This window comes from Vombatus ursinus, unplaced genomic scaffold (genome assembly GCF_900497805.2).
Source record: "Vombatus ursinus unplaced genomic scaffold, bare-nosed wombat genome assembly UNPS02014799.1, whole genome shotgun sequence".
Classification (NCBI taxonomy): Eukaryota; Metazoa; Chordata; class Mammalia; order Diprotodontia; family Vombatidae; genus Vombatus; species Vombatus ursinus.
The window spans coordinates 46319728-46342830 of record NW_020954577.1 but is presented as its reverse complement, the minus strand read 5'-3'; the positions used below and the strand labels follow the sequence as shown (position 1 = coordinate 46342830).

Sequence of the window (23103 nt, the reverse complement as noted above, 5' to 3'; positions counted from 1 at the left end):
AGGAGAAAGAGAAAGGGAGGAAAGAGGAGGAAGAGAGAGAGAGAGAGAGGTAGGGAGGGAAGAAGAGACAGGAGTAAGGGGGAGATTACACAGAGCTAGGGCTTGCATCACAATGGAGAGAATTGTGCCCAGGGGAGGCCCGGGTGGGGGGGGCTCTGCTGTAGTTGCTGCCCCTGTAGCTGAGAGAGCAGCCCCTCCCTCCCTTCATGGTCCCTGCCGGAATCACCTCGTGGTTTATTGGCGGATCACACCTACCCAGCCCTGGGTTCAGAGCCTGCTGGAGATTTCCTCTTGTGGAGTTGTTAACAAAACAGTTCATGTGATACTTTTGAGAAATAAATGATGAGATAAAACCTCCCTTTCACACCCACTCCTCCACCTGCATAGGAATCTCAGCAGTTCTGAAAGCCCTCTGGCCGCCCGATGACAGGAGGACTAGTCAAGTCATTGAGACCCTTGGTGCCTCAGTCGCACCAAGACGCCTTTCCTGCCTGTCCTGCTGGCTTGCTGTGCTCCTGTCCTAGCTCTGAGACCATCTGCTGAAATGCTCTGCTCCAGGCAGGCTCCAGCGGGTGTGGATTTGGCAGGAATGAGGCCCAAAAAGGATGGTGTCCTGCCAGGATGGCCCTCCCTCCCTTGGTCTCCCTGCTCTCACCGGGATCACTTCTGTTTGGCCATCCTGGGTTTTGTTCTTGGACTCGCCTTCCTGAGGTCACTCTCCCGTCTCCCTTCTTTGGCTGCCTAGCTCCAGGTCAGCCTCCAAGCCTAGCTGGGGATGTGTGGCCCTCCTACGGACTTGTGAAGGCAGGGAAGTTTCCTCCCAAATGCTATGAAGTTCCTTATCCTCTGGAGCCAAAGTTCATCACCCTTCCCTCTGTAACTCTTTTTTTGCCTTTTTTCTTTCTTTTTTCTTGTCTGTAAGTCTATCCCTCTCCCTTTTTGGGGGGCTAGTTATTGGGGTGGCCACTCATAGGCCTGACCCCACGGCTACTTGTCATAGAAGCTTTGATGTGCTCTGTTTCTCCCCTGGCCCGGTTGGCCCCTCCGTAGGCAGCCTGGTGGCCCCCGGCACCCAGGGGCTCACCGAATGGATGCCAGACACGCGATCGCCGCCAGCCGTACTGAAGTGACCATGTCCTCAGCATCCCTCAGGAGGACGGGCTGCCTCTTTGTGATGAACGCCTGTGTGCTTGGCACTTTGCCGGGTACTGTGGGTCACAGAAGGAGAAGTAAGCTGAGGCCCCATGCTCAGGGAGCTTGTCGTAGCGTCGTGGTCTGGAGGAAAGTGCACTAGAGGTTTGGCGTCCAGGGACCTGAAATCAAATCCTGGCTCTGCTTCTTCCTGTCTTGTGTGGCCTTGGAGAAATGGAGATCTGGCTGGAGAGTCTGTGATCTCGCAGTCTGATTGAGGGTGAGCAGTGACACATACAGATCTCATCCTGCTAATGCAGGGGTCCTAAATTGTATGGAAAACGTGCAGACTTCAGCAGTGTTCATGCCTTTATTAAACAAACCTCTCTTACGGGCTCATTGTGAAAGTTGCCTTGAGAGGTCTGGCCGTGGTGGGAGGAAGATGGGCCTCGCGAGCCCTTTTGCCCGGGCTGCCCCAGAGCAGTCGCTCTGCCTCCGTGGGGGGGCGTTCTACAGTGGGAGCTCCCCACACTGATGGCATTGCCCTGAGCTTGGTGAAATACTCCTTGTCCGGCGGCCTCCATCATCTCTGTGCTTCTGTAGCAGGCCCCAGGCTGGTGGCCTTAGAGCCTCGGCACCTCCCTCTTTCTCACCTCCATTCCCCAAGCCTGAGCCGGTCCTCTCACTTCCATCCCTATTGTCATTTCTTGCCTCAGCTCTGGTTCTCCTCACACGTGCAGCTTCCAGAGGCCAGAAAGGATGAGACTGACCACTTCCCAGCTCGAGAAGCTCAGTGGCTTTCAGTTATTTGTGGTGTAAAATACAGATCCCTCTGTGTGACCCCTGATGTCCTTGGTGGCACAGCTCCAGCTGAACCTTCTGGCCTTCTTTCTTGCCCTTTCCAGCGATCTCCCCATCTCTGTGCTCTTGCACAGGCTGGCCCTCGTGCCTGTGATGCCCTCCTTTCTCACATTTGCCTTTGAAAATCCCCAGTTGCCTTTAACGAGGTCCTGAAGGGTGTCCCCTCCCCCACTGCCACCCCCTCATGCGCACCTGTTACTTCTTCCTGGGTGATGGAAGAAGCTCCTTGAGGGGACATGCAAGGCCCCCATGCAAGGCTATGGGGCTTGGCACCTGGTAGGTACTTTGTAAACAATTGGTTGATTGAGATGAGAGAGGGTACTAAGTGGCCTTGGGATGGGCATGGAGGCCCCTGGATACACAGGGCCAAGCTGAGAGAGGGGAGGGTTAGTGGGACTTGTCTGCTGGTGAGTCCCTGAAGGGGTCACCTGGATTCAGATTCGCACTATTCAAGTTATAATTGTGTAAAATATGGTGATTCGGTCCATCCCCATGGACATATGCCATGTGAATTTAAGTAATTCCACTGTTTGTGGAGATCCTTTATTCTCACTGCCCCAGACCTGGCTATATCATGATGTGTTTTTTATTTGTTCTTAGCATTTGTTACTAAATTTTAATTAATTTAATTAATCCTAATTTTTGAAGTTGATTAATATATTTGAAAAGTAATGTTAACTGTTTTCTATTTCTTTTAAAAAGTTCCCAAAATCAATTGCTTTCTCCTGTTTACCCCACTTAATAACACTCTGTTATTTCCAGATATATGGAGTCTGGGAGTCATTCTTTTCATGTTGGTGTGTGGGCAGCCTCCCTTTCAAGAAGCAAATGACAGCGAAACTTTGACGATGATCATGGACTGCAAATACACAGTACCTTCACACGTATCCAAAGAGTGTAAAGAGTAAGTACCACAAAAGGAACTGATGAGTAGGCCAGAAATCTGGCCGCCTGGTGCAGCCCTCGTCCGCGCTGTCCAGGGTTCCTGGGCAGGACCCTGGGCCGGTGTTGGCGGTTGGGAGATGGAGCCCTCTGTGTGGCCCTGGCCGCTGCCAGCAGTGACTGTTTCGTTTTACATTCAGGTCTTAAACTTAGCTTTGCCCTGGGTGCTCAGTGGAGTAGCCCAGCCATTCCAGGGAAACCCACAGGGCAGTTTTCTTTCCTTGGATGGCTCATCAAAGCCTTCATTTTGGGGCTTGCAGAACCTAGTGCCTCATTTGGAAATTTAAACGGGTTGTCACCAACTAAATATTCGACATGATCACACCGAATAGGCCTTGCTTTTTCACTCTTTCTATCCAAAGGCATTAATTCCAGTGCATGAAAGGTCATGACCCTTCAGTCCCTCCTGTGCCTCCTTCGTCCCTCCTGCATCATGTCATCAGGGTCGTTCCAGATTGCTTCACCTTCCGCCTGCTCATCCATCTTTGTTGCTTTATGACATTCAATGACAGTCATGCCGCACACAGGCCATCAGACCTTCCCCTGCTGTCCACGGAAGGCGTCTGCTAGGCGGGGGCCAGTTAACCTTTTGTTTGGTGGTCCCAGGGCGGGATGACTTCTGTGGTTTGGATTGTTTGTTGCCAGATCATCGTTTTATTCTCTTTTCCTTCAGTGACTTGAGGAATCCTATTGGGGATGCCAGGGAACCCCCAATGTAAACATGGGTTGTGTTGTAAAAGTTCATTTCAACGGGCATTTTGGAATTTAAAATCTTGTACATTGGGGGTGGGGGGCTGGAAATAGAGTCATATAAAACTGTGCTCTTGGAAGTCAAGGAGTTCAGTTAACATCAGATTTGAAATTTTGGTTTTAATCATGACTGTGCTACTTCCTACCTGTGTGACCAAAGACAAGTCACTGAACCTCATAAGCCTCAGTTTTCTCATCTGTAAAACCAGGGGAGTTGAATGATGTGATTTTTTAAACTGATAGTTTGTTTTGACATGTCATACACATTCCCAACAAACTACTAATTAACTCCCTACTCCGCCCCCAACTAAACAAAATAATTCAATTCAGTTAACCTTTATTAAGCCCCTTCTCTGTCCCAGGCACTGTGCTGAGCCCAGGGGATACAAAAGGAGGTCAACGACAGTCCCTGCCTTCAGAGAGCCCACAATCTACAATTCCTTAAAGGGAAAGCAGGCTGTGCATTGGACCTTCAAATTAGTCCTGGTTTAAGGAGTTTTCCGGCTGTTCAGAGTTGTCTCCACTTCTCTAGTTGTTATGCTCTGTCTCGTTCTTTAAGCCCTGCTTTCTTCCCCCTGCCTGAGCTCTGCGTGCTCTAGTCAGGCTCAAAGTCAGAGGTTCCCAAACTTGTTTGACCAACTGCCCCCTTTTAAAAAAAAATTTTACTCAGCTCCCCTCTGGAAATCTACTTTCTTTAACCCCTTCCTGTTTTTTTTAACTTTGTGTCATTTCAAAAAAATACATTTTTTAAATGATGCATCTTAATTTTAATAATTTGTGGGTTTTTTCCTGCATTGAAATTTTGATGATGCAATTTTGCATCATGTAACCATATAGTATCATATTGTAAACAAGTCATTACATACACATATTCCTGTCAATACACGCTGGACTTCCCGACAATATGAGACAGGCTTGCCTGCCAACACTTACTTGTTAAGACCTGTTGGCAGACTTGACCACTGATGGGTTATAGCTTGCATTTTGTGTGTTTATTTGGAAAATAATGCAATCACTACGACTTTTACTGTTACACAACAGATAAAACACGTACAAATGATTTTTCAAAATGGTCTTATCGTCTTCTTTCCTTATGCTTCCATCACCCTCTTATTTTTATTCAACGCCCCCCAGTTGCACCCGAGGCTATTCTCCCCCTCCACCCACATTCCAGTGCCCCCCAAGGGGCGGTATCACCCACTTTGGGAACCTGTGTTTAAATAACTCTAGTGTGGCCATTGTGGGTAACCTGGGGCCTGCCATCATGAGTGCTGCTTCTGGGCTGAGCCAGCGTGGAGAAGCCTCTCCCACATCTCTGCTTTCCTTCCACTGTCTGTCCAGCACAGCCTGCCTGTGTCCATTTGTCCATCGGGCATTGCAGGCTGGGTATTGACCACACTTTAGAGAGTCTCATGACGGATTTCTATTGGTATAAAATCATGGAATGCTGCTTTTTGGGTCATTCTTTGTGAATGTTTTCTGGTCTAGAAAGCTTTATTGTGGGTCCTGCTCATGGCTCAGCCAGGATTGGACCATCAGGAGGCTCGGACCCCGGGTGCGGGGACAGACTCCGAGCCCCCTCGTGTGGAGACATGGAGGAGGGGGTGTATGAAATCTCAGATCACTGGCGCAGCGCACGAATTTAGCTTTGTGCTTGATTCTGAAGCAAAACTAAAAATTAAAATGGGAGCTGCCCAAGTACCACATGCGTCCTTCCTCCTCAGCTGATGGCCCTGACCAGGTTTAATGAGCCACAGTGGAGCTGCTGTGGCCAGAAAGGATTTGTGAAAAAAACAAAGTCTAGTATTATTTTGATATGTTGAGTTAATTGCTGGTTTTCAGAGACTGTTGTGTGGGTGTGTTTGGGTGTGCCAGATAAGTTCTGGCTTTCCATTTCTGCCTCCACTCACTGGCCCTTGCTCCGTGTTGGGGACGGGGCAGAATTGATAGACTAGCCCCCCCCCCCCCCCCCCCCCCGGCCCCCCCCCCCCCCCCCCCCGGCGTCTGGTCTAAGCCAACCTCTCCTTTTCCAGCCTGATCACTCGGATGCTGCAGAGGGACCCGAAACGACGAGCTTCCTTGGAGGAGATCGAGACACACGCCTGGCTCCAAGGTGTCGACCCGTCTCCAGCCACCAAGTACAACATCCCCCTGGTTTCATACAAAAACCTTTCTGAGGAGGAGCACAACAGCATCATTCAGCGCATGGTTCTTGGTGACATAGCCGACCGAGAGAGCATCGTGGAGTAAGTGAGATGGGGGCGGGGCGGCGTTGGCTCTTGAGGCTGCTGAGAGAATGGAGGTCTTTGCATTGCTTTGGACGGATCGTGGTTTTGAGCTGCTCTTGTCCATCTGAATCTGCTCATATTTTTGGATAATACAATAGTTTTCCTTCATAGAAAACAATACTAGATAATTTTCTTTCTTACTTCATTGTACACGTTCACAGTATAGCCATGTTCACTAATTATCATGTTTCAGACCATTTAAATCTGCTGTGACTCATTTTGATCACAGTTAGAAATTTGGCTGAGGATTTCTGATTCCTCTTGTGGGTGGGGGTGCAGGAAGAAAGATCTCCAAAGAGGTGAGATGGTGGTTGTGCTGGTTCTGGGACAGGGGCGCTGGAGGACAGCTTGGTTCAAGCTGTGTCTTTGATAAACACCCACGTTGACCCTCCTCAGAGGGCCGTGTCTGTCCCTGGTGAAACAGGTCACGAGCAGCTTTTTGGGACCACAGAGTCTGTTTTCCTTTGCGGCAGTTGTGATTTCGCACGCATTCACGTTGCTGCACCCCAGGCAGAAAGGCCCCGCATTGTGGTCTGGGGGCTGGTGCCCCCTGTGCTCGTAGCCCTCCCTCTTCCTGGGCAGCAGGCTTCCTGCCCCCGGGGCCCTCCAGCTCCTCCATCTCCCCTTCAGAAGGGCCCAGGCTGACCCTGGGCCTTCTCTTTGTAGGGCCCTTGAGACCAACAAGTACAATCACATCACGGCCACCTACTTCCTGCTTGCTGAGAGGATCCTCAGGGAGAAGCAGGAGAAGGAGATACAGACGCGGTCGGCCAGTCCCAGTAACATCAAAGCCCAGTTCAGGTAATGGGGTGGGAAGGGAGGGGCTGGTCAGGAGAGGTGTCCGTGGGCTGGAGGAGGGCAGACCTCCTGACGAGACCCCGGGGGCCCCTTCTGGGGCTGCTGTGCAGGGGTCAGGGGGCCCACTGAGGCCTCCCTAAAGCACTTGATGCCCCTCACCCCGACCCCAGCTCCCAGAGAGGCCCAGCATCCTGTGTGGAAATTGGGAATGATCGTAGGCATAGTAGTGCTGAGCTAAGCACTTTCCATCCATGATCCCCATGAAGGGGGTGTTTTTATCATCGCCATTTTATAGATGAGGAAATTGAGGCAGATAGAGGTGAAGCAGCTTGCCGAGGTCACAGTTATTCAGGTGTCCGGGGCCAGGTTTGAATCTGGTTTTTATGACTCTGAGTCCTCAGTTGTCTCTGTTGTGAAAGACTCTGATTTGAAAAGATTTGCAGTTCAGGAATCAAGTTTGCATTCACCTTCATTTCCATGGACCTTTCCCTCAATTTTTGCTGCAGTGTCTTGGTCACCACAGCCTATGGGCAAAGGCCCCTCCCATATGGGAGGTAACCTCTCACTGGGGGGGGGGGGGGGGGGGTGTCTGCTTTCTCTGACCGTTCCTGCCTTTTCTTCTGTCCAGCCCTGTGATCCAGGAAAGTGACTCTGTCATAGTTTCCTCAGCCAGTCAGGGAACATGGGGAGCACGGTTCCTTTTCTTTCTGGGAGGCTGTGAACACTGGCTACATTTTCCACATACTTTGTAAGTCCAAGGGCTCAGTAGCAGAGCCCCCGAGGAGGTGGCCAGGACAGCAGGGAGGCCAGCAGAAGAGGGTCTGAGGCACTGCCTCGGAGCAGAGGGCCTTTTTCAGGCATTACTTTTTACACACGTACATACTTTTAATGCCCCCAAATCCTGCTTTCCATGGCATATGGGTATTTATCTTGTGATTAGTCAAGTTATGTGTAGTACTGTGGAAGCTTCAAGATTCCAGGGGGAGCATTTTCCAGACCCTGCCTTGGGTCCATGCAGGCCTTATTTCCATCTCTGCTCAATGAGATTCATTAGTTAAAGTCCTCACTTTCTGGCTTCGTATTTTATCAAGGCTTTGGGGGTCGGGGTGGTATAAGGAGGGGGAAGCTGGGATAGTTCCCTTTCTCCCTCAGTGAGAAGCCACACAAACAAGACAGCTTTGAAAGTTAGATGTTGGATGTTAATATATTTATATATATATATACTTTAAAAGAAAATCAAGCTTTAAATAACCCACATTTCCAGTTTCCTGCATTTCCAGTTTTTCATTTCTTATGTTCCACAATGTAAATTAAGTGCTCATTTGTTTAGTTCAGATTATTTTTTTTTTAATGGAAAAAAATTAAGGCTCTATGGGCTGTGGAAATGTGTAGTTTGTTAGGTTATAACTATAGGGCATGTACTAAGTGAATGAAAAACAACATATTAAGAACATACTCTTCTGGATTGTGATCCAGATATGAAAGTGAGGAAGAAACAACTTATCTCTAATGGTTGGTATTGGAATCTATCCAATCTTTCAGCATTTATTAAGCACCTACTATGTGCTGGGTACTGAGGAACTCACAATCTAATGAGGGAGACAACATGCAAACAAATATATACAAAGCAGGCTATATGCTGGATAAATAGGAAATAATTAGGAGAGGGAAGGCACTGGAATTAAGAGGGGTTAGGGAAGGCTTCCTGTAGAAGGTGGGATTTTAGTTGTGACTTCAAGGAAGATAGGGAAATCACTTTATTGGCTAGAGTGGGGAGAGACTTTAGGCAGGTAGACCCACCTGCAGATTATTGCAATAATCCAGATGTGAGGTGATAAGGGCCTGCACCAGAGTGGGGACTATGTCAGAGGAGAGAAGGGGGAGTGTTGGAGAGATGCTGCAGAGGTGAAACTGAGCAGAGATGCTGCAGAGGTGAAACTGACCAGAGGTGCTGCAGAGGTGAAACTGACCAGAGGTGCTGCAGAGGTGAAATTGACAGGCCTTGGCAACAGCCTGAATGTGGGGTAGGGGTGTAAGAGAGAGGGAGGAATCCAGGATGAGCCCTAGGTTGTGAGCCTGTGGGGCTGGGCAGATGGTGCTCTCTACAGTAATAGGGAAGGCAGGAGGCAGGAGGGGTTAGAGGTCTGTGTTGGACACGAAAAAATGAATGTTCTGGAGCCTTAAGCTACCAAGGTAGCTTATTTCTTGGGCAAGTATTGAGGGGGGTTTAAAGCAGCCTCTGCTGCCTCTTGAGGTCAGAGGTTATTCTTAGCTTGGGTGAAAGGTGATTTCAGTGGTCTTGTTCATACATCAGAGAAATTTTGTGGAATGAAAAATTAAGGCCCATTTCCCTTCTCTATTCAGAAGAATACTTAGCATTCTTCTGAGTTAGGTAGTGGTCCATCGTGAGGATCTGTTGGAGAGGTCAGGGTCAAACTTGTCTGATTCAGAGCCTCATCATTTCACTGGCAGAAAAGAACATTGAATCAAGTCATGTGTTGAAGGTGCTTGGGTGGAATTTGGATGCACCAGAGACTTCTTCAGCAAAACAATTTAAATACAAATTCTTGGGAGTTCTTCCCACTGGCCAGAGAGATAAATGAATCACAGTGTTTTTATTCAGTCAGTCATAGCAGTGACTTTTGCTTCTTTCTTGGGAGCCCACAGTAGCTCCAAACAGTTCACAGCAGCACGTGTGTGTTTCAATGTTCTAGAAAAGATCCTTTGAGGCGTCTTTCTCTTCTGGAGGTCAGGAGGACCCTGCAGTCGTACACTCTGTCCTCTGATATTCTCTCTCTTTTTTTAGGGTCAGAGTGGTCCCTGTGCCTAGACTGATGATCCTATGAGCAAATAGGGAAGCTTCCCAGGGCCAGAACTCTTCCATATTAAGAAGCAGAGAAGAGGATGCTAGAGAGGGGCACATCTGAGTCAGACCAGGAGCCCATGGCAGCTCTCCACGTATATTCTCCAGCTTCTCTGCTTCTACTTATCTGCACATCTTTTCCTTAAGCCTCGTCAGGGACCATATTTGTGGTTTGAAATTACCTCTTATAATTATATAAAATTATTTCTGTCACAAGGTCTATGATTTCACTAGAGTAGGGGATTTTTCCATCATTGCAGGCCTAAAATGGCTTCATAGATGTTATTTGTCTGTTGCTGTGCCCAAAGCCATTCATTACTCTACCGGCCGGCCATAATGAGCTTCTTCTAATTTCAGGCTGGAGCCAGAAGTGGTCGAGCACTTTAGGTGGGTGCTAGTATTCCCATTTTACAGATGAGGAGACCAGCAGTGACTTGGTGAGGGTCATCCCATGGCCATTCATCCTTATTCCAGCTGGGCACCATCAGAAGGAAGGACCTTAGTAGAGGCGCAGGAAAGATATTTGAAAATAAGACGTCCTCATAATTACTAAAAAGTTACCTTTCATATAACGCCGGAATGGAGTGCTTCAAACACTACTTTCTGCTCTGTGTGTGTTTTTTTTTGTTTTGTTTGGTTTTGTTTTGTTTGTTTTTTTTTGTTTTTTAGGCAATTGGGGTTAAGTGACTTGCCCAGGGTCACACAGCTAGTAAGTGTCAAGTGTTTTGGTCTGAGGCCAGATTTGAACCCAGGTCCTCCTGACTTCAGGGCCGGTGCTCTATCTACTGTGCCACCTAGCTGCCCCTGCTCTGTGCGTGTGTATGTGCGCAAGCACATGCGTGTATGTGCTGTGTGTCTGACTGTATATATGTATTGTGAGCATGTGTGCATGTGTGTAGTGTATGAATGCACATGTATGTGTGTGCGTGGGTGTGTGCGTGCGTGCACCTACATGTCTAATGAGGTCTTTGAGTTAGGTCTCCTAATTGATGGAGAATTAGATTGAACAGACATTGATAGTCATGACTAGGGCCAGGGCCCAGGGAGGTGAGGCCCTCTCTCTGACACCCCCCCCCCATTGTGTGGTCTGGGGGTGGGATGCCTTCCTAGAGAAGTAGTGGCCAGGCTGGAGGGGGGCTCAGGCAGCCCCCCAGGGCAGAGCCTCCTGCTACTTGCCTCTTTTTGCAAAGATTTGCTCGTTTTATTGCTACAAGTGCCCACGGTTTTGACATGTGTGAGATAGTCAGGGTCCAGCATCTGCCAGGAAGGGAACGGCACGGCAGCAGAGCCGGGTTCCAGGAGGAAGGAGATCCAGACACCTGCCATGCTCACCATTTTAAAACCCATTTTAACACTGAGCCACCACAGGTTGCTACGTTTTTTAATAATTAGGAAAACAGGCTTTTCCGCATGCAAATAGAAATGGATTTCTTTCTCTGATTTAGTGGCTTTAAATGTGAGGTCAACAATGCTATAGAAATGACTGTTAATCCTGGAGTGTCAGAGAGCCAAGGCTGCTGATGTTGGGTGGGACTTATGCTGGTGAGGCCCCTGGAGCCGGGGACGGGCAGGTCCATGGAGGCCCGTGGGGGTGGTCCTGGAGGCTGGAGTGGAGGCTCACATCTTGGGGCTTGTCTTAGGCCTTTTCTGTCTTTGTTGATTTCTTCCATCCGTTGGTGCCCATCTCAAAGTGAGACCTGCTTCCAAAATAAACTTTATTCTTTAGTCTTGTGTCTTTGCTGATAACAATGATTTCCACTTACATAGAGATTTAAGGTTTGCAAAGCATTTACCTGTTCTCTCCTTTGATTTGACCTTCACCATAACCCCAAGGGCTTGGTCCCATTATTAGGAAAAGGAGGTTGAGAAAGGTTAAGCAACTTAGTCTGGGTCATGTGAGTGTGAGCATCTGAGGCAGGATTTGAACTCAAATCTTCCTTACTCTGAAATCTAATGCCTGCTACCACCCAACTCTGACCTTGGCATTTGTAGCATGCACAATTGGGAGGGTGTGTGTTGGGAAGGGCTTGGAGGGGGGAGGACGGCGAGTGGAGGTGTCCTGCCCACTTCCATGCCCCTGGCCCTGCAAGGCCCAGCCCAGATGTGAAAGGGCCTCCTGGTCCTTCTCAGCCAGAGCTGATGGACTGATCAGCTGCACCGACCAAAGCCAGCAGGCCGGTCCAGCGAGTGTGCAGGACAGTTTGCGTGGATGAGCTCAGTTCTGGGTATTCTGGGTCAGGGTGGAATCCTTGTCTTTCCCCATGACTTCAAAGGCAGCAGGAGAAAGGGTCGATCTGAGTGACCCCAAGACCTTGCGTCCTGAACCTCATGTCCTGCCCATAGCCCACCCACCCTGGGGCTGCCCACCCATCCCAGGAATCTGTGGCCATGCAGGCCATGGAAGTGTCAGCTGCTCTCGTGGTCTCTGGTGCTCTGTGGATGTCTTCACTTGACTGAATCATTTCTCTCTGTCTCATTTCTAATGCAGGCAGTCGTGGCCCACGAAGATTGACGTCCCCCAGGACCTTGAAGACGACCTCACAGCATCTCCGCTGTCCCACGCCCCCGTCCCTCAGTCCCCGGCGCGCACAGCTGAGAACGTCCTCAATGGCCACAGGAACAAAGCCCTGGGGGACGCAGTGGCCAAGAAGGATGACCTCCCAGAGCTGGCGGGGCCCACGCTGTCCGTGGTGCCCTCCGTGAGCCTCAAGCCCACCACCAGTGGCCGCAAGTGTCTGTTCCGCGTGGAGGAAGACGAGGAAGAGGACGAAGAGGACAAGAAGCCCACGTCCCTTTCCACCCAGGTGGTCCTGCGGCGAAAGCCGTCCGTCACCAACCGCCTCACATCCCGCAAGAGCGCTCCGGTGTTGAACCAGATCTTCGAGGAGGGCGAGTCGGACGACGAGTTCGACATGGACGAGAACCTGCCACCCAAGCTGAGCAGGCTCAAGATGAACATCGCGTCCCCGGGCACCGTGCACAAGCGCTACCACCGCCGAAAGAGCCAGGGCCGCGGCTCCAGCTGCAGCAGCTCCGAGACCAGCGACGACGACTCGGAGAGCCGCCGGCGGCTGGACAAGGACAGCGGCTTCACCTACTCGTGGCACCGTCGGGACAGCAGCGAAGGGCCGCCGGGCAACCAGGGCGACGGCAGCGGCCAGAGCAGGCCGGCCAACGGCGGCCGCGGCCCGGACAAGGCCAGCCCCAACGGGGGCGGCCAGGGTGGGGGCAGTCCCTCGGGCAGCGCGGGGGGAGGCGGCACCAGCCCCTCGGGCACCACACGCAGGTGCGCGGGCCCCGGGGAGCTGGTGGAGAGCCTGAAGCTCATGAGCCTGTGCCTGGGCGCGCAGATCCGCGGCAGCGCCGGCTGCATCCTTGATCCCCAGAGCGCCTGGGCCTTCTCCAGCGTGAGAGTTCAGGAGAAATCTGCCTGGAGGATGTGCGTGGGCTCAGCCGGCCCAGCCCCCGCCGGCCCCCGCATCAAATTGTTCTCTGACCGCATGGTGGGCCCAGCGGAAGGGCTGGACCGGGTGAAGAGCAAGAACTTGAAAAACAGCGTATTACAACTACCTCTGTGTGAAAAAACCATCTCAGTTAACATCCAGCGGGGCCCCAAGGAGGGCCTACTGTGCGCTGCCAGCCCTGCCAGCTGCTGCCACGTCATCTGATGGGGGCCCCTCCCACGCTGCGCTGGCTCTGCGACCACTCCCTCTCTGTTTCCTTTCCTCCTGCTCTTCCTTTCTCTTTCCCTCACCTCCCTTTCTCTCCTTCCTTCTCTTCCTGCTTCCCCCCTCTCCTTTCCTCCCTCCTTCCTTCCTTCCCTCCCTCCTTGCTGTTCAGAGCTGTGAACAACCCCGCCTTCTCTCACTGTACCCCTGTGGTTGTCTCAGTCCTTTGCCATGGGCTTTTGAGCAGTTATTTATCCCATTTTTGTTTGTGTGCTCGGTGAGATGACAATGCATGGTCTTTGTGCATGCTGCTAGCCGCGACACTTTTTTTTCCCACTGAATAGACTTATTTCATGGTGTAATTTCTACATTTATAATTTTAATATGGAAGGTCCAGATTAAATTAAAATGTGTATCTGGAGCCTACATGTAAATGGAGCACTTAGAAATTTCCTGTTCTGCACTTATAATCTAGAGAGAAAAATGCTTTTGTTTCTTCGTGAAAATGTTCCTTCCTGTTCTGACCTTCTGTGATATCAGAACTATGGGCCTCCGCTCCTTTGTGTCTGAACTAGAACCAAAGCAATAATGTTGGGATGCTGAGAACTTGGAGGGATGAGAGCTCCGGAGGCCTGGTGGTGGCCTTCCAGTTGTAGAGGGAGACCCACCCACACCCGTTGTCTTAAGCTTTGGCCTGCATCCAGGCGGGACTCTGAAGCCGAAAAGATGACCTTGGGTTCACAGTAGCTGATGCTGAGTCCCCAGACTGACAAGGCAGCTCCCCCCCACCCCCTAGTCGTGTGTTACTATTATAGGCAGACAATCTTATTTTTTAATATGATGAAGATAATCGATGAAATCTTAACTACAGGTAGAGATTGGTCCCCGGCAGAACAGAAATCCAGAAATTGTGTGAATTTGAGCCTCTCCCAGGATTTCCCTTAAGATGATGTAGATAACGTGTGGTCAGTAGGCCCATAGAATGCCGGTCAGCAAGAAATGAAAGGTTTAAACAGGGGTACACATTTATGTTGGAACATTAGGACAGAAATATATTTTTTTAAATCCCGCTTTGGCTCTTTGCAGGAGTTTGAAAATAGTACTGTCTTCTCTTCTGTTTCTTCTATTCCTCCATGTTCTTGAATTTAGTCCACCACAAAAATTGGGTGGTTGGGACATATAAACCAACGTGGCGTGTGTGTGAGTATATACACACACACACACATACATGTATGTATGTATATGTATATATATATACACACACATATACATGCACACACGTACACACACACATATATATATATATATACACGCATACACACACACTTACATACAGATATGGACACACACACCCCAAGATAAAGAGAGGAGAAAAAAAAATCTCTCTTCATATTTTTCTTTGTGGGAAGCTTTCCCATTTCAATCCCATCTCCTTGCTGTAATGATAGTAAAGTTCTTCTTGCTTTTGACTCTTCTTGTATGGAGACCACTCCTGATGGCATTTTTGTTCTATAGGACGTGGTATGCTGTAGGTTCTTGTCTTTGGAAAGGGTAGGAGTGACCTCTTTGTGTGCTGTGTGCTGGCTCTTAGAAACAAAGATTGTGGCGTTGGAGACAAGGTGTGACCCAGCCCATTCCGTGGTGGGGGCAGTGATTTTGACCTGGGGTCCTGGTTGCTGTAGCCCCCCCGATTCTACTAGTTGTGAATTCGTAGATTCGACTCTGCTCCTTAATTGGGCAGTCTCTTTACTCAGCCAAGCAGACAAGGCTGAAAATACCTACTCTTCTTTCTAGACCTAGACTAGCTCTTAGAGCAGCCACGCTCATTCAATGTGATGTTTCTGCATCGAAAAGCTGTGAGAATAGATGTGTGGGTGAAGGCAGAGAACGTGTGTGTTTGAAACTTTTGAGCAGGGATCTTCTCAAGGGCCAGAAATGAAGTTGTGGGGCTCACCGAGGTGTGAGCGCGAGAGACGCTTACTCATAAAGGGCATTGGCAATAAACTCTTTGTTGCAGCTGTCTTTTCCAAGTATTGTAAATACTGTTTTCCTGTGATTATGTACAGCCTTGGAATGGCACCTTTTAACTAACCCCTATGTATTTGGTTTCCAACAGTTTTTATATTCAGATGTATATATATAGATGTGTATATAAATATATATATATTATATATATATGGTGCTCACTTTAGAAACAGCAGTGTTGACCATTTATGCTGCAGAGCTGTGTGACAGCCTTCTTAGTCGTGGATGGTTGGTGGAACCTTTGGGCGTTCAGATGTCCATCTGAGTCTTGTCTTTTATCCATTTGTTCATAAGTGAATGACTGTGCATGTGTCGTCTGTCCTGGTATGTTGTCCCATAAAAGGGAGGGAGAGAATAACCATTACATTAAGATAATATTGGACCAAACTATGTACTTGCTCTAAACAGTTTCTTGTACCCCTTAACCTGTCTTTAAAAGTTGCATAAGAGTTACAGTAGTGTATAAATTAAATATTGTGTGAAAACAATTAGTCTTGTATTTTTCTGTATGTGTGTATATATAATTATGTACCTCTAACAATTCTATCTGTATTTAAAGATGTGACAATCTTGACACAGAATTTTAAGGATAGCCGTGAAAATGAACAGATTTAGCAAAACGGATTTGAATTCAGGATATCCCCACCAAGTAAGAATTGCGATGTGTTAAGAGGGTACAGGAATACCAGCTGATCTGGTCAGTTGCTTCCAGCCGTCTGAATTTTTTCATTGTGTAAGCATTCACAGACGTGTGACAGAAATGGAAAAAAATCCAACTAATAAAGTAACATCTTGGTGTTCGGCACATAAATGGTGTTCCGTCAGATTTCTGTCATGTGCAGATGGATCTTTGTAGAACATTATTTCACACTGTGTTGAAACCGCCGTCCTATCTTAGGTAGTTCTTTGCTCGGTAAACAGGCAGTGCCTGTCTCTGCCTTGATTTAGGTGGGGCAAAATTCCTTAAGAGGAGGTTGAGGTGGCTGACTGAACCCCGGGCTGAGTGTCCACAGCCACTGGGGGTTCAGCAGAGTTGTGATTCATCATGTGGGGGGCTTGTCCTGCTCTAGAATTCTAGGTTCTAGTATTGGTATAAAGAAGCCCTGCCCTGGGGGGGACACATTCTTACAAGGGAGACCTCATGTGTGTTTACAGTAATGTGTGAGGAGGGGACGAGGTAGCCTTAGTGGGGAGGGCCCCAAGCAGAGCCTCTGCTTCTGAAGGTGGGGCCTGAGCAGAATCTCAGGGCCAGCGTGCAGAGAGGAGAGTAAAGTCAAGAAGCGGCCACGGTGTGGGGATCCTGGGGCGGGGGCACGACAGATCTGAGCTGAAGGCAAGTCGCTGCAGCAACCCTCTGGGAAGGGTGGAGCAGAGGCCGGGGATCAGATTGGCTGATGGAGGAGTCCTGGTGAGGGGTGGTGAGGGCCCGAGTGTAGAGAAGTCTGTCATCTGCCCAGATATATGGGGTGAGGGGATTTGAGGATGGCACCAAGGTGGCAAACTTGGCTGGGCATTTATCAAGTGCTTACTGTGTGCCAGGCACTGTACTGAGCCCACAAAGAAAGGCAAAAACATTCCCCGCCTAAAAGGAGCTCACGTCAGGGAAGGAGGGCACGCAAACAACCTTGTGCATGCAGGATAGATTCAGGACCAGTTGGAGGTTATCTCAGAGGGAAAGCCCGGGGGAGTGTGGGGAAAACCAGGAAAGGTCCATGCAGAAGGCAGGATTTGAGCTGGGTCCTGAAGTCAGGAGGTGGCCATGAGAGAGGGGAGAGCTTTCCAGGCATAGGAATGGCCAGTGAAAAGGACGGAGTCAGAAGGTGGAGCAGGACACTGGCCAGTAGGGGACTTGGAGGAAAGGAAAGTGCACCAAGGTTGGAAAGGCTGGAAAGGTGGGAAAGAGGGAACGAACAACTTTGAAGGCTAAACGAAGATTTTCTATTTGATCCTGGAGGGAACAGGGAAGAGATGGATGTGATCAGACCTTTGATGCCATCAACAGCAATAGAGAAATTCAGGAGAGAGGTGGGTTTAGGAGGAAAGTAATGGATTCTGCTTTGGACTTAGTGAATTTGAGATGCTGATGGGGCATCTCATTTGAATGATATGATGGGCAGCTACTGATGTGGGTCTTCAGCTCAGTAGAGAGGTCAAAACTGAATATACAGATCTGGGATCATCCACATGGAGATGATAAATGAACCCATGGGGGCTGATGAGGTCACACACAGAGTGTATGTAGAAAAAAGAGAAGGGAGCCTTCATGTCCACCCTACTAAGTAGGCTTGAGCTGAACATGCATCTGCAAAGGAGACCCAGAAGGAATTTTCAGGTAGGGAGGAGGAGAACTGAGAATGATGTCATGAAAACCCAGAGAGGAGGGGGTAAAAAGTCATACTGAAGAAGTAAAGGATGACAATTGAGAAAAGCCTATTGTATTTGACCTTTAAGAAGTCATTGGTTCTTCCAAGATGGCAGAGTAGAAGCAGCACGCAGCCAAACTCTCCCAACATTCCCCTCCAAACAACTTTAAAATAACACCTTAAATCAAATTCTAGAGCAGCAGAGCCAGAAAAAGTCATTCCTTCAGTCCAAGACAATGTAGGAGGTTGAGAGGAGAATCTGTCACGAAGGGGTGGGCTGACACGGGGCATGCACGGGGGGCAACACTAGAGGTGGACGAAGTGGTGTTAACAGAAGCGTCAGCAGCTTTGGGAGCTTTCAAGCCAGAGATGGCAAGGGGACATTACAGGGGACCCCTGTGCTAGCACTGGATGCAGGCCCAGACACTGGTAACCCCATTGCCTATACCCACCTCTGGGTCACAGTTCAAGGGCAGAGAAGAAGACTTTGTAGTCAAGAAGGAGTAGGAATCCCAAGGAGCAATATCACTTCTAGTCCCAAGGGATACGGGGCCTTTCCTGGGTAAGGACCAGAGCACAGATCAGGAGAACAGTGAACACACCCCTTCCCAGATCACACCACCTCAGAAATGCCAAAACCTTCCAAAACCCAGAACTTTCTCTGAAAACAGTGCAAAAAAAGCTTACACTGGGGATGGTGTCCCTCCCCCATCCCACGTCAGGAACAGAACCCAACTTTAACTTTAATTCAAAGTCAAGAAATAGACTGGAAAAATGAGCAAACAACAGAGAACCTGACGATAAAAAGCTACTATGGTAACAGGAAACAGCAAGACAAACCTAGAAGACAATGAAGTCAAAACAGCTACAAGCAACCTCAAAAACAAATGAATTGCACAGACGCCCAACACAATTTCTGGAAGAGCTAAAAAATAATTTTCAAGATCAAATAGGAGTGATAGAGGAAAAGTTAGGTAAAGAAGTGAGGGTGAGGGAAGAAAACTATGAAAAGACAACACTGAAGAAAACAGCGCCTTAAAAAATGTAATCGGCCAAACGGAAAAAGAGGTATAAAAGGTCACTGAAGCAAAAGTTCCTTAAAAATCAGAATTGGGCAAGTGGAAGCTAATGACTCCATGAGACACCAAGAAACAATCAAAGTCAAAAGAATGGGAAAAAAATAGAAGAAAATATGAAATATCTCATTGGAAAAACAATTGGCTTCAAAAATAGATCGAGGGGAGATAATTTAAGAATTATTGGACTACCTGAAAGCCATGATCAAAGAAAGAGCTTGGACATCATATTACGAGAAATGATAAAGGCAAACTGCCTCAATATCCTAGAACCAGAGGCTAAAACAAAAATAGAAAGAATGCATAGATTACCAACTGAAAGAGATGTCTCAGCCGCTGCAGTGGTGAGCGTGAGACCAGCTCAGTGCTCAGTGACCCGGAGACGCATGGATGAGGCAGGAGACATCAAGATGGCAGAAGCTCCTGTTTATTGTTAGCTGGGTGTGGCCTACATAGCTCTCAAGGCACCTTGGGATCGTGTGGTCAGAGCCCGTCAGCCAGTCAGTAGATCCCATCATTGCATGCAGGCCTCGTGGCAGGGACGTGCACAGGATGTGCACAGGAACGCTTAGCCATTCCGAGGAGAGCCGAACCAGCCATGATTGCTGCGTGTGCACAGAGGAGAGGTCAGTTAAGACTTCCTTGCTTTCACACAACAGACTGTGACCCTCAGCTTCCTGCTTAAGAAGCCAGGACTCCAATAGGCAGGGCGCAGCCCCGTGACAATTCCTGTGACAATGAGATCCCAAAATGAAAACTCCCAGGAATATTATAGCTAAATTCCAGAGCTTTGAGGTCAAGGAGAAAATACTTCAAAAAAAAAAAAAACAGCAAACCCAACAACATTCAAATATCCTGGAGCCCCAGTCAGGATCACACAAGGAGCCAGAGTGCTTGGAATATGATATTCTGGAAGGCAGAAGAACTAGAAGTACAACCAAAAATCACCTACCCAGCAGAACCAAGTATAATCCTTCAAGGGGGAAAAAATGGATATTTAATGAAACAGAAGACTTTAAAGCATTCCTAATGAAAAGGCCAGAGATGAATAGAAAATTTTACTTTCAAATACCAGACTCAAGAGAAGCATACAAATGTAAACGTAAAAGAAAAATCCTAGGTGTCTCAATAAAGTTAAACTGTTTACATTCCTGTCTGGGAAGATGATATAGGTGACTCCTAAGAACTTTATCATTATCGGGACAGTGAGAAGGACTCTATATAGACAAAAGGTGTAGGAGTGAGTCAGTGATATTGGGATGATGTAAAAAATAACAGATGGCTGAGAAAGGGGGATGCCCCGGGAGAGGAGAAGGGAGAAGAAGGGAGAGGAAGAATGGGGAAAATCATCTCATTTAAAGGAGGTACACAAAGAGCTTCTTCAGTGGGAGGGGCAGTCTTCACTCTTGTCTAAATTGGTTAAAAGAGAGGAAAATAAATATATGTATATATATATATATATAGACACACTTATTTGTAAATAGAGTTCTATTTTACCACCATGGAAGGAAGCAGGGAAGAGGTTAAGAGAAAAGGAGGTGGTAGTGCTGATGAAAGGGAGGCTGGATAAAGGAAGGCAGTGGTCAGAAGCAAAACAGACCTTAGAGGAGGGCCAGGATAAAAAGATATCAAAGGATAAAATGGGGAGAAGAAAATGGGATGGAGGGAAACGTACAGTTAGTAGTAAGTGTGAATGTGAATGGGGTGAACTCAGCCACAACATGGAAGTGGACAGCACAATGGATTAGAAACCAGAATCCACCCACACTTCATTGTAGTCTTCTATAGGCAGAGAGCAAAAGAAAACCAACAAGGAGCAAAAAAACAAAAACAAAAACAAAACAAAACAAAACAAACAAACAAACAAAAACACTCGGCAGCTTTGAAAACAATGTGTAGTATTTATTATATAGGCTTTCTTGAAATGGAAATTGTTTTATGTGTACATGGCATGGTTTTTTTTTGTTTTCTCATTTTGTATTTGTTTAAAATTTTTTTAAAAAAATTAGCATTTTTACTTAAAAGCATTTTTTTCCAATTACATGTAAAGATAGTTTTCAACATTCATCTTTGTAAGATTTTGAGCTCCAATTTTTTCTCCCTTCATTCTTTCCCTCCCCTCTCCCCAAGACAGCAAACAATCTGATATAGGTTATACATGTATAACCATGTTAAACATATTTCCACATTAGTTATGTTGTGAAAGAAGACTCAGAGCAAAAGGGGAAAACCACGAGAAAGAAAAAAGTGAAAACAATAAAAACTGAAAATGGTCTGCTTTGATCTGCGTTCAGACTCCATAGTTCTTTGTCTGGAGGTGGATAGCATTTTCCATCATGAGTCTTTTGGCATTGTTTTGAATCATTGCAGACTGAGAAGAGCTAAGTCTATCCTAGCCGATCATTCGCACAATGTTGCTGTACAGTGTTCTCCTGAACTCAGCATCCGTTCATGTAAGTCTTTCCATTACATTCATATACCACAGTTTGTTCAGCCATTCCCCAACTGATAGCGTCCCCTCAATTTCCAACTCTTGGCCACCACAAAAAGAGCTGCTATAAATATTTTTGTACACTTAGGTCCCTCTCCCTTTTCTTTGATCTCTTTGGGATACAAACCTAGAACTGGTATTGCCAGATTAAAGGGTATGCACAGTTTTATAGCCCTTTGGGCATAGTTCCAAATTGCTCTCCAGAATGGCTGGATCAGTTCACAACTCCACCCACAATACATTAGTCTTCCAATTTTCCACATCTCCAACATTTATCATTTTCTTTTTCTGTCATATTAGCCAATTTGATAGGTGTGAGGTGGTACCTCAGAGCTATCTTAATTTGCATTTAATTTATCAAAAAAGAAAGAAAGAAAAAACAGAATCCAACAATAGATTGTTTACAAGAAACACACTGGAAGCAGATACAACAAGGGGCTGGAGCAGAATCTATTATGCTTTGGCTGAAGTAAAAAAAGGCAGGGGTGGCAATCATGATCTCAAAGCAAATGCAAAAACAGACCTAATTAAAAGAGATAAGCAAGGAAATTACATTTTGCTAAGAGGTACCATAGACAATGAATTAATATCTATACTAAACATATATACACCAAATGGCATGGCATCCAAGTTCTTAAAGGAGAAGTTAATTACAGGAGGAAACAGGCAGTATAACTATACTAGTGGGGGACCTCAACTGTCCCCTCTTAGAGCTAGATAAATCTAATCATAAAATAAGAAAGAAGTTAAAGAGATCAATAGAATCTTAGAAAAATTAGATATGATAAACCTCTGGAGAAAAGTGAACAGAAATGGAAAGGAGTATGTCTTTTTCTCAGCTATACAAGGCAACTTCACAAAAAGTGACCATGTATTAGGACATAAAAACCTCACAACCAAATGCAAAAAAGCAAAAGTATTAAATGAACCCTTTCAGACCATAATGCAATAAAAATTACATTCAATAAAAGGCCATGGAAGCATAGATTAAAAATTAATTGGAAACTAAATAATCCTACACTAACGAATGAGTGGATCAAAGAACAAATCATAGAAACAAACAATTTCATTAAAGAGAATGACAGACAACATATCAAAATTTGTGAGATGCAGCCAAAGTAGTACTTGGGGGAAATTTTATGTCTCTGAATACTTATATCGATAAAATAGGGAAAGAACAGATCAATATTGGGCATGCAACTAAAAAACTGGAAAAGGAACAAATTAAAAATCCCCAATTAAACACCAACATGGAAATCCTGAAAAATCAAAGGAAAGGTTAATAAAATTGAAGGTTAAAAAATAACATTGAAGTAATAAATAAAACAAGGGGCTGGTTTTATGGGGAAAAAACAACATAGATAAACTATTGGTTAACATGATTTTAAAAAGAAGAAAAATTACCAGTATCAAAAATGAAAAGAGTGAATGTACCACCAATGAAGATAAAATTAAAGCAATTATTAGGAGTTATTTTTGCCCAATTACATGTCAGTAAAACTGACAACCTAGGTGAAATGGGTGAGTATTTACCAAAAATATAAACTGCTCAGACTAACAGAAAATAAATAGAATACTTAAATAACCCTTACGAAAAAGAAATTGAACAAGCTATAAATGGGTTTCCCTAGGAAAAAATTCCCAGGACCAGATAGATTTATAATTGAATTCTACCAAACATTTAAGGAATAATCCCAATACTATTGAACAACTTGAAAAAATAAAGGAGTCCTACCAAATTCCTTTTATGACACAAATATGGTTTTGATACCTAAACCAGGGTGTGCAAAAACTATAAACCAGTTTTCTTAATGAATATTGATGCAAATTTTTAAAATAAAATTCTA

General features: G+C 46.7%; 1 protein-coding gene across 2 annotated transcripts in view; it reads left to right on the top strand.

The window, feature by feature from the left end:
• Nucleotides 1–14573, top strand: part of LOC114050666 (SNF-related serine/threonine-protein kinase) — a 61913-nt gene extending 47340 nt beyond the window's left edge. For both annotated transcript variants that reach the window (XM_027872525.1, XM_027872526.1), the window contains exons 3-6: nt 2755–2896; nt 5718–5930; nt 6639–6773; nt 12122–14573. In XM_027872525.1, coding sequence (XP_027728326.1) covers nt 2755–2896; nt 5718–5930; nt 6639–6773; nt 12122–13301 — 1670 coding nt within the window. In that variant the 3' untranslated portion in view covers nt 13302–14573. The remainder of the gene's footprint in view (nt 1–2754; nt 2897–5717; nt 5931–6638; nt 6774–12121) is intronic.
• Nucleotides 14574–23103: the final 8530 nt, after the last annotated feature.